The sequence below is a fragment of the Lygodium microphyllum genome, chromosome 4 (assembly GCF_053477565.2).
Source record: "Lygodium microphyllum isolate KBCC chromosome 4, Lygodium_microphyllum_v1.1.10, whole genome shotgun sequence".
Taxonomy (NCBI): domain Eukaryota; kingdom Viridiplantae; phylum Streptophyta; class Polypodiopsida; order Schizaeales; family Lygodiaceae; genus Lygodium; species Lygodium microphyllum.
Genome location: NC_141138.1, coordinates 149584363 through 149595857, shown reverse-complemented (window position 1 = coordinate 149595857; position 11495 = coordinate 149584363). Strand labels below are relative to the sequence as shown.

The 11495-nt window shown below is 42.1% G+C and overlaps 1 protein-coding gene across 1 annotated transcript; it reads right to left on the bottom strand.

Annotated features, from left to right (window-relative positions):
* Positions 1-5107: 5107 nt before the first annotated feature.
* On the bottom strand, positions 5108-5614 carry LOC148037767 (pentatricopeptide repeat-containing protein At3g28660-like). Its single transcript, XM_087677154.1, has one exon. It carries the CDS (start codon positions 5612-5614, stop codon positions 5108-5110), a length of 507 nt encoding a protein of 168 aa, XP_087533280.1.
* Positions 5615-11495: the final 5881 nt, after the last annotated feature.

The following is an 11495-nucleotide window of genomic DNA, read 5'->3' as shown; positions in this document are numbered from 1 at the left end:
ACCATTGCTTCCATCAAAGTCTAGCTTCGCCGGTGAGCTTTAACTTGGCGAGCATAGCCTGATTAGAGGATGCAGTACTGGTTGCTTCGAAGTAATCCTCCATGGATTCAATCCAAATTTCAGCATCAGCCTGAACAAACTTGCCTCTCCTGTCAAACTCGGGTGGCTTTATCTGCTTGAGAAGGAACTTCTTCTCCTGGATCACAGCAGTACTTGATGTAGGAGGGGAATTTGGAACCTGTACCTAGGGTTGTGCCTGAATAAACGTTTTCTTAACATTATTATATGATAATCGACGTTAGCTTATCTTTCATTTTTAGTTCAGCTATCTCATAAACAATGTGGCTACTTAACTTTGTAACAACTCTTATGCACAGCCAGATATTGATAATAAGAAGTCTTTATTTGTATTTGCATGGGCATAGCCCTTTTGAATACAACATTCCGTGTGATGATAAGTCAGTTGTTACATTTAGTTTGGGGAGAATAACGTTGTATTGCATTTATCTACATGAACTGAGTAATAGTAGGGTTTTGGCTCATGGATCTTTAGGAATCGATAAGTCATTGGAAGTTCAGGATACCCTTTCCGTTGGAATCCATACTTCTCATGGTGGCAGCCCAACACTTTAATCATGTCGATCGGGATTACACAGGTTACTTCCTCATATACATATGAGTTCATCTCAATCCTCCGACCTCGGATATGTAGAGTTGAATTTACGTGAGCTTCCACAAAAACGAACAGCTTCACGACCTTCAAGTCTTCCAACCACCTGATCCTCTTTAGGTTGGTCTGTAGATAAGCAAACCGGTGGGCGGCTATATAGTAGATTCCTGAAGACCCCGTCCATCTTCATTCTATGTACAAAGGTGATGGATTATAAGTTTGCTCCAGGATGTTCATCATCCCAATTCTTTGTCTATAAAGCGGAGAATGCATTGCAGTCATAAACATGACCCGAAATACCAAAAACTTGTTCCATGCTTCATAATTCTACAAGACAGCATTGAAGGTAACGAAATGTTTTGGACAACAACAATTTCTTTACTTTTTTTAATTGAAATTTTATAAAAGCGATTCTGTTATTGGTTGGCTCTGATACCAACTGTAACGTGTCCTCTTCGTATCATCCAGGACATGTCTTAGCAGTCCATCGAAAGGGATGTCTAGAAAGCTCCGCCCGGCACTCCCATGCAATGTTATGGGATTTGCGATCTAGGTCTTTCCGCGTCTGCCACGTAGCGGAAGTATCCTGGCCGTTCCCACTTAGGATCGATCGAAATTAGGGTTTTCCTGACTGGTCATTAACTAACAGCAAGTAGCGTCGGACCCAAGTGAACTACTTTACGCAGAAACACCAAGTCCGAAGCGGACTCACACTGCACTTGGTTCAAGGAGAATGGGAAACGAGAGGGATGCAAAGCTCAACCTCTCTGCCATAAGGCATAGTCCCATTCCGTTTCCCTAAAACAGCATAAATTGGTTAAGACATAACTCTAGGTCATCGCTTTCGTTATTCGTTTTCTTTGACGATCATCCCGCTATTCTTTGAGAAAAGTTTCCGGCTAACCGGGACCACCCAACCGTAGGACGGGACCTATGGCCCATCCTCCGCACTTTCCTTGGTTTGTTTTAGTTATGTAATTATCTAACACATTAGTTTGACATGTAACAACCAGCTTCTTTAATTAATCCGTTAAACACTGGTTCCTTCACGTAATCTAATCACGTGACATAGAAAAACAATATCAAACAAGTTCTTTATTAATATATCATCATTTTTATCTTTGAAATACAAGGAGTTCCGCCCGTAGACTTATCCATAATCTGCCCGAAGGCTATCCAGTAATCCATAGTGATCACTATTTCAAGCTTCTGCCCGTAGACTAGTATGTGGGCCTCGAGATCCAATCCCGAGTCACGTTAGCCTCTCGTGCAGGACCTAGAAGGTGAGGGATTTACGGCCAGCGCCCCCCCTGGCACTCAAGCGTCCTCTTGCTCCAAGTAGAGCTCAACAGAGAGACCTCTCGCAATGGGTTCGGTCCACGTTCCCGGCGCAGTCAACAACCCCCTTGGTTAGGGTTAGGCAGGCAGTCGGGGGTAACTGAAACTGCCTCTCCCTTCAGGCCTTCAACCTGAAGTATAGGTATTCATTTAATTTGTAATTCATAATTCAAACAGTGCTAAAAAATCTCTAGCAAGCACAAAAATTTCCATTAAATTGACCGTGTTGTTTAGCAAATTGTTAAGGAATTATTATTTCCTTTTTAGTGTATCAGCACTCGTTCCCAAGGTGTCTTGTAACTTGGCGATATCCTTTATAGTCCGGGTTAGGGCGTACCTTATTAACCCAACTTGGTTAACCCTAAAGTTCATTAGATAATTTAGTTTTCGGTTTATAACTTTCCTTATTTAGAAGGATATTCAAAAATACATCCTTTTGCAAGATAACTTGCGTAGGGATCGGCCATCCTTGTTGAGGGTATTTACCCTTTCTCCTTGTGAATCAATCACAAGACTAAATGACTTCGTACTTGCTGCGCAAGTCATGCGATGGAATAATCCATTTTAGATCCTTTAAGCTGACGTATGTCGAACCTAGGTCTCTTTTTAAGAACCTCAGGGACATACCCTAGTTCTTTATCTTTAGTAATTTATTGACCCTACAATAAGGAAAGTAGTCAAGTGCTTAAGGTATAAACGTTTCTTTGGTCTTTAAATAATTTCCAATGTATATTTTTTTAATGTGGTATTTCTAAATTTAGATTGGTTTGGTTATCTTTTGGAAGGTAATACTGATCGCCTTGTCACGGTTTTGCTATCCTTGTGACAATTGATTTTTTTCAGTCGATACAATTCAATTTAATCTTCCTTTTTCGTTGCAGACGAACTCATGCCAAATAACAATCATTTCCCTTGCTAAGATGTGCAATTAGCAATGATAACTTCCTAGTAATTTGAGCAACGAAAGAAACCTTTCATGAACTTAATCATTTACAATGATTCGTTGCAAAAAGGAATAGGACTAATGGTGCAAGATACAATTCCTATACCCTCAGGATTTAACTGAAATATACTACTATAGTAAATAGATAATCTTGTTCTATACATTATCATTTATTCAAATAAGCTAAACTCCTTCATTATAAATAACTCGGACAAATATATCCTATCCCTAACAAATTTTCTTTGCATGATTGACTTAAAACCGATTTAAAGCCAAGAAGAAAAACCTGTTTTTGGGGTGAAATATCCACATGGATACCGGGAGATGACCCTCCCACATCTACTCCTTGGACTTTCTTAGGCGGCATCGCAGTTCGAATGTGAAGGTAGCTTTTACTCTTTCTTCCGGATTTCCACCGACTCTCTTTCGAGGCAAGGTGCCGTTGTCGAAGGGTTTCAAAAGCAATGTCGCGACTTCAGAAGTCCTTGAGAAATTCCAAGATGGAAGATCAGATTGAGACAGTTACAAGACAAGACTTTGATGACAAGGTTTAAGTGTATTACAATTTTGGTTCAAGTACAAGTGGCAAGACGGATTACAAATATAATGATCAATCAAGAGAGTCAATCCTCTCAAGAAAACCACATCAAGATCTATATCAGAATACAAGAGCTTCAGATATGTCATCCAGTCTTCAAGAGAATGTCTTCAACTCCAATAAATGATCAAGGCAAGAAAATCTGTTAATCCAACTACTAGTATCTTTCAACAAGAGTATCCTCATTGAACTCGCTTTGCAGAGATTTTCCCAAGAGTCTTTAAGGTTTAATACACTGCTCCAAACTCAAGAATTTTCCCCTTTGTTCAAAGCTCTAATTTTTATGAGTAATGAAAGATGACAATGGAAATTACTGTTCCAAAAACTCTACACCTTCTTTCCCTGTTATTATGATCCCAAAAAAAAAATCTCTGGATGGTGGTTGATTATTTCTCAAGAATGCAGTTGTTGCTGCAATAGTGAGCCCTACAAGTATTATGTCGAAGAGGCTTTTCTTTTCCATTCTTCATCCTCAATCCATTCACACAGTACAGGGGACTGCAATCTCTACTTTTGTGTTCCCAGTCCTCATATGAATCCAATGTGGTATCGGTTTTTTTTCTTCTTTGCTTCTTGGCCAGCGGAACGACTTGTGGAAAAGCATGGTGACAAATTTAGCGTGAGAAAGATCCTTCAATCTTGTCACTAATCCTGTTGGTCAGTCGTTGATTGCTAACAGGCTCCTCCATGGCATGCCAATCGGTGAAATCATTAGCAACCAGGCCTCCTATTTTGCAGTCTTCTCTAATTCGTCTCAGCTTTGTTGAACTCCTTTAGAGTCACACTCGGTCTATGTTTCGTAATAGCTCAGCTTTTTCTTCATCACCTCCATGTCCTGCATCGTCGTCATGATTCATTTGTGTCTTTAGCTTCATCATCGCTTCTCTTCTCCTCAGCTACATCGACTGAGAGAACTTCTTTGCTGCATCGCATCCTCCTTTCAATGTCGAGCCTCCTCCTTTTTCCCCACAACGATGCTAGATCATCGTTGCCTCTTTGCACATAGAGCATGCTAATGGCAGTTGTTACCTTCAGAAGTATCTTCCACTGTTCATCCTATCATGTCCCTAAAAGCAGGTTGAGCCCATCAATCTTAATTGGACTGGTTGCAGCGCCATATCAAATCTTTTTCTAATCTACGAGAGCTATGATCCAACCACGATCCTCCTAGAAAGTGTGATGTCCTCGAGTGGAGCCTCGCTGGGCCAAATCACGAAAGCAGAACTCCTCACGAACCAGGAAGCAGAAAAAAATCTGTGTGTGTATCACGCGTTTTTTTTTTCCGCCGCGCACTCTCGTCCCCAAATTAGGTTTTTTTTCCCCCCATCAGAAAAGCTTCCCTTCCAATTAATAAAGCGGCTGGCTTTTCTTTCAGCCATTGGGTGATATATGTCAAAAACTGCTACTGCAGCTCTATCTGGTACCGATGCTTTTGTAGTTTGAGAGGGACTTGGGTTGCCAGCAGAAACAAATTAGCCAACCAAACATATAATGCAGCACATTTATCATCCAACTGTAACACATGCTCAAAGACCCATTTCACAAGCTCCACATTTACCTATTTTCGACAAGCACCCAACAGGGCCAAATCAGAGTCTGGAACATTCTCAATGACACTTATTGCTTTGTCAAAGTGACCTGCACGACTGAAAAGATCAACCAGGTAACTATGATGTTCTGAACTCGGAATGATGGAGTAGACAGTGCGCATAACACCATAATATATTTGCCCCTCCTCCACTAGACCTGCATGACTGCAAGCAATAAGCAAAATGCTGAAGGGGACACCATCTAGCTCAATACATTCTCCTCTCATTTTGTTCAATAAGTTGAAAACCCTTTCAGCCTTACCAAGCCAAGCATATCCTACCATGAATGCAGCCCAAGAGACAGTATCATGTAATGGAAGCCCATCAAACGTTTCTTGCGCTTTGGCAAGTGCACCACACTTGGCATACATGTCCACCAATGCAGTGCCTAGCATAATATCATGATTCTCTAATAAGCGACGTCGAACAAGTTCCAAAACAGTGTGAACCTTTGGTGCCCTTCGCTTAATTTCCATTGCAATGATACCGAAAAGAAGTATTTGTACGGCTGAGCTAGTGGCATACCAAAAAGATCCACTTATTCCATATGTAAAAGTCTCATTCGTTGACTGTAATATAGTTAAAACCCATGTCCAATGGCTGACAACATCTACACAGACACCCTCTAATTACATGTGATGATAAGAAGCAAGTGCCTTGACAAATGGTCCATGTTCAGCATAACCTTTTTGGTGGATTCCACATCTCGGATGCGCAGCAGTACGACACCGTTTGAATGGTTGATCACGAGGAGGAATGACAGGACCTTTAGATTCTTAGATTCTTCGGAGAGGGAAAGATTTACAAAGCCTAAGAAGGCCCTATAGGGTCTATACTTGGCAAAAAGTTTATGGGTGAGTGCGGTTTTGCAACCACATGAACCCTTGGAGAACTTTGGGCTTGGGGTAAAAGGTATAGAAGGAAATTATTCTCTTTCCTTGCACTTCCTCTACTTTTTTCTTCCCCTTCCCTACTCCTCCCCCTTCACTCCTCTTTTTCCCTCCGTTTTTACCCTTCTACCTCCCTCTATTCCTTCTCTACTCTTCCTCTTTTACTCCTTTCTTACTCTTTTTTATCTTTTCCCACCCTCTACTTCTTTCACACCACTATTTTCTTCTTCAGTCCTCTCTACTTCCCTTCCTTATCTTTTCCTCACGGGACAACATCCGGGCCCATGATGATGGTTTGGATTTGGCGTCCAGGGGGGGAAAAGAAAGAAATAATGGAGACACGAGGAATAAAAAAAAGGCTTAGGGGGTTGTGTAAAAAAAGAGTTATGAGGGGGGGGGGGGGGGTGAAAAGGTTAAAAGGGATATAAGGGGGGTGAAAGGGGGCTTAATTAGCCCCCCCTTAGGAACTTTCCACTTCCTTATCACATGGCAGGGGGGGGGGGGGAGAATTATACGGCAGTGAGCGACTGATGTGCTGGCGGCCAGGGTGGACTGCAGCAACAACTCCTCGGCAGCTCTAATGGCTTCCCTCTCAACTTTTTTTTTCAGCGACAGATCCTCCTCATCAATCCCTCCTCCCTCACGGTCAATGGCAGCGATAGTAGAGGCTTAGCTTGCTTCTCCAGCCGGTAGCGCACAACGGTCTCCCCCTCCTCGATTCTTACCCTCAATTATATAGGGGGAGGGGAGGGAATCCTCCCCCCCTTACATGTCAGACTGCATGGCGAAGGAGCCAAGCAAGCTCTAGCGAGGAGCTTGCTGGCTCCTCCATCTCCCCTCACACACGCCAGCTCAATACGCCGCCGTGGGAAGCAAAAATCCTCTTTTTTTATATTCCCAATATATTACAGCTTCAATGCCAGCCATGGCTTATTCCCCCCGAGGTAAGATTTCATCTCCCACCTCTCTGTGGCCCTCATAGGCTCTTTATAGGTGTTCCTTGGCTTCATTGGGCACCTTGTATGACCCCATTTCCCCCCTTATCCTCAACATAACCAGTAGGCTCCATAGTCAGCTCACGTTTTTTTTGCGTTTGTTTCAAAATCTGGCTCAAAAATCCCATTTTTTCTCATATCTCGGGCATCCGAAACTTGATTTAGGCAAGGTAAGAGTCTAACTTAGGGTTTTGGCATGCTTCGGACGCGATGGCGGTCTCAGATTTGCCAAATTTTGATCACATCAATTTTTGTAATAGATCTGAGTTTATTCACAACAAGAAAATGTCATGCTCTTAGCTTTTGTGATGCTCTTGAGGCTTGGTATTTGATGCCCAGATACTTTGGGGATGTTTGCTCAATGTTTTGAGATGCTTTGGGACTTGGTTTGAGCTTCCATAGCTCGATTTATCCAGGGACTTACTACTGTGCATTGTTTGGGCAGCAAGGTTTTATCAGGGACGGCTTATGCATAATGCTCTTTGTTGACATTCGAGTGTCCTGTGGATGTATTGATACTTGGTCATCATGGTTTATGCCTAGATATGATATTTGAGAGCTATTGAGCCTTGATTTGGATGCATACACTTCATTGTTGGTTGGGATTTATGCTACCTTGGTTGACAAGTTATTTTACCTCCAGTTTGGTTATGCCTATTGGTTTCGGGCTATGTCTTTGGGATATGCAAAGAAGTATTGACCTTCGGGTACGACATCAAGCTTGTTTTTGGTTTTTGATCTTCATTTGAGCTTAACCTCGGCTTTGGAATGCATTTGATGCTCCCTCTTAGATGTACATATGGCATGTATGTTACTTATGTTTGACCGGTGTTGACAAGCTTGGCCTATGCCACTACTACATGCTACTTACATTGTTTGGAGTGGATTGCTACTAGTGCCTTGTCTTGGCTTGCATCTAGCTTCCCAGAACTTAATTGGGATATTTCTTGGCTTGCCACATTTGTATTTGGGATACACTTGATTTCTATGGATGCTCTATGTGGAGGCTACAGAGCCTATATGCTCATGATGTCTTATTAATGTCTAGTCTTGGATTGTTCGTCACTAGTGATCTCATATTCCTTTCTTGAGCTTATTGGATTGATCCATATGGCTTTTGTGCCAGTGGGAGCATCGTTGGATATTTGACAGACATTGAGCAGGTGGTTTATGCTATTGAGATTTGAGTCTTCTGAGATTGGGATCTTCTTCACTTGGATGTTGCATGGTTGATATGTCATGGTCCACATACATGTACTTACTGAGCATACACCTCTTTGTATCAGGTCTTGCCAGTGTTGTGTATACTTTTCCATATTAAATAAGGAGTGTGCTGGCTTACTAATGGATTCGTTTGACATGCTTGGGTGTTTGCTCAATGTCCGTATGACTCTCATATGCTGATTTATGCCCTCTTGATGCAAGTTATGCTTTGACAGTCCGTGGTTGACTTGGTGCATTGATTTTGCCTACAATTTACTCTCATTGTACCTAGCTATAATTTATTACAGCAAGCAATTATGTGTGGACTGATGTGGAATTTTCATGCTGAATCATTTGGATTTTATGTAGTACTTTTGATGGTACTTGGTGGACAACATCATTAGCTATTAGTTTGTGGTCATTTGGCCTTGGTTTTGGTGGTATTTTGGCTATTTACAACCAAAAATAGCAAGCATTTTTGAATTGTCTGCACTGTTTTGGACTGCATTATGGGTTCTTCTTCAATTGACAGTGCTATCTTCAACATCACTAAGCTTGATGGTACAAATTATGTCTATTGGAAGAGCCAAGTCTGGCAGGTATTGGTGCAGAAATCGCAGATAAAGCCACTAAGGACGCATGGCGAGCAACCTGAGACTATGACTGATGACAAATGGGATGATCTTGATGAGTTATGCAAGTCCACCCTCATCTTGTCTCTCACTAAACAAGTGCATTACAATGTGGTTGAGGAAGCACAGAGTGCTTGGAAACTTTGGGATAAAATTAAAAACCTCTATGACAAGAAAAGTCCAGCAAGTCAAATGTATTGGTTGAAGCAACATATCGACTTGCACAAGTCAGATGTACTGGCTGAAGCAACATATTGACATGCGCATGAAGGAGAATATGACAATGTCTAGTCATTTAAGCTAGTTCCATGCTATTCTCAAAAACTTGACTTCGGAGGGTATTACCTTTAACGATGAGATTACTCCATTGTTTTTGCGTGAATGAGTCATGGGATGTATTCCACACTACCTTATGTGCTCCTGCTACTATTTTGAATTTTCCTGATGTAGAGAGTGCTATTCTCCAGAGCAGGAAGAGATCAACCGTAAGAACTTAGATGCCTCTCATGTATCGCATGCTTTGACTATTAGAGGTAGAGATGGTAATGGCAAGAATGATCGTGGGAATGGCCATGGTAGAGACTCGCAAAAGTCTAGATCTAAGTCACGTGGTAAGTCACACAGCAAGTCTCATGGGAGAAATGCTAAAATGACATGTCATCATTGTGGTAAGAAGGGTCATATATGCCCATAGTGTCATGAGTTGCGCATGAGAAGCACAAAGAGAAGGGGAAAGACAAAATACAGGAAAATTCCTCTGATTGCAGCATTATGCCTATCAAATCCAATGTGAAAATCAAGGAGATAAATGTCATGTAGACCGATGAGTCCAATGGTGAGTACATACTTGCAGCTAGTTTTTGTGATGCTACATCGTTGACCGATGTTCACTCTATGTATGCGTAGTGGTGTCTTTGGATTTTGGTGCTTCATTTCATATTACAGCATGCCATGAGTGGTTCCACTCCTACCGCACTGTCTCTAGTTCAATTCTCTTGGGTGATGGTAGGTTACTTGCTATTGTTGGGATTGGGGATGTACGACTACAATTCTCTATTGGTAATACTTTTTATTATAGGATGTACGTCATGTACCTGTGCTTACACGCAGTCTTATGTCTGTAGGGCAGCTTGATGATGTTGGGTTTCATGTTTCTTTTGGAGATTCTTCCTAGAAGATCACCTGTAGCAGACTTGTGCTTGCTAGAGATGCCAAAGTTGGCAGCCTCTATCCTCTTGTAGTTGATGGGTCCTCTGTTGACCATGTTTTGTCAGTGGGTTCCATCCCACATGTATCTCTTTGGCATGCTTGTTTGGGCCATATGTCCTTGAAGGCAATGAAAATGCTTTCTGATTTGCAGTATTTACTGCCCCTTGACTACGCATGTTTTGATTCATGTGAGCATTGTCTTTATGGGCAGACAGACTAGGAATACACATAAAAAGTCTGGTAGGATACGCATGAGTGAGCCCCTGACATTGGTACATTCGGATGTCTGTGGGCCCATGCCCTGTCAATCTATGGGTGGTGCAAAGTATTTTGTGACGTTCATTCACAATTTTTTGCGTAAAGTCTGGGCTTACCCCATTAAGCTTAAGTCTAATTTCTTGGCTATATTGCAGAGATGGCTTGCATTTGTTGAAAAACCAGACTAGGCATAGGTGGAAATGCCTTATGACTAACAATGGGGGAGAATATGTGTCACATTCTTTTGAGCATCTATGTGATGAGAGGGATATTAAGCGTCAATTGACCGCCCTCTATACCCCACCCCAAAATGGTTTGGCTGAGCGGATAAATACAACCATCTAGGAGCATGTACATAGTATGCTTTGCCATGGAGTCTTACCACATACCATTTGGGATGAGGCAGTCAGTACAGCGGTGCATGTCATAAATAGATCACCTTCTAGTGGTTTGGATTTCCAGGTTGCAGAGGAGATATGGACTAGGAAACCTCCATCTTATGCGCATCTACGTGTCTTTGGATGTGAGCCATTCTAGCATGTGCCCAAAGACAAGCATACTAAGTTGGATCCTAAGAGTGTCAAATGCATTTTCCTTGGCTATGGGGATGTAGGAAAGATGGGTTATTGCCTCTGGGATTCGCAAGCACGGAAAGTCATCCGCAGCCATGATGTAGTCTTCCATGAAGACAAGATGCATAGGCATCCTGAAAAGGTGATAGAGATAAGCAGAGTTATATTCCAGGAGGAGTCACGTGATCATGCATAGCCAGCTGGATAGCATGCAACAGCAGTTGGTACACATGGCCAGGATGTCGACTGCAGAGCCTACAGTGAGACAGTCTACTAGAGATAGACGTCCACCTTATAGATTTGAGCCCTCAATGCATTATGTCTTGGTTACAGATGCAGGAGAGCCTCTCACCTATGATGAGGCTATGCACAAGGATGGCAATCACTCTTGGGAGAGGGCTATGCAGTCTGAGATAGACTCTCTGCATAAGAATATGACTTGGGATTTGGTTGCATTGCCTCAGGGCAAGAAAGCTTTGCCATGCAAATGGGTGTACAAGTACAAAAGTACCCTTGGAAAATGCAGGCCAACTTATAAGGCAAGACTTGCTGCTAAAGGTTTTAAATAGAAGCATAGAGTTGACTTTGATGAAGTCTT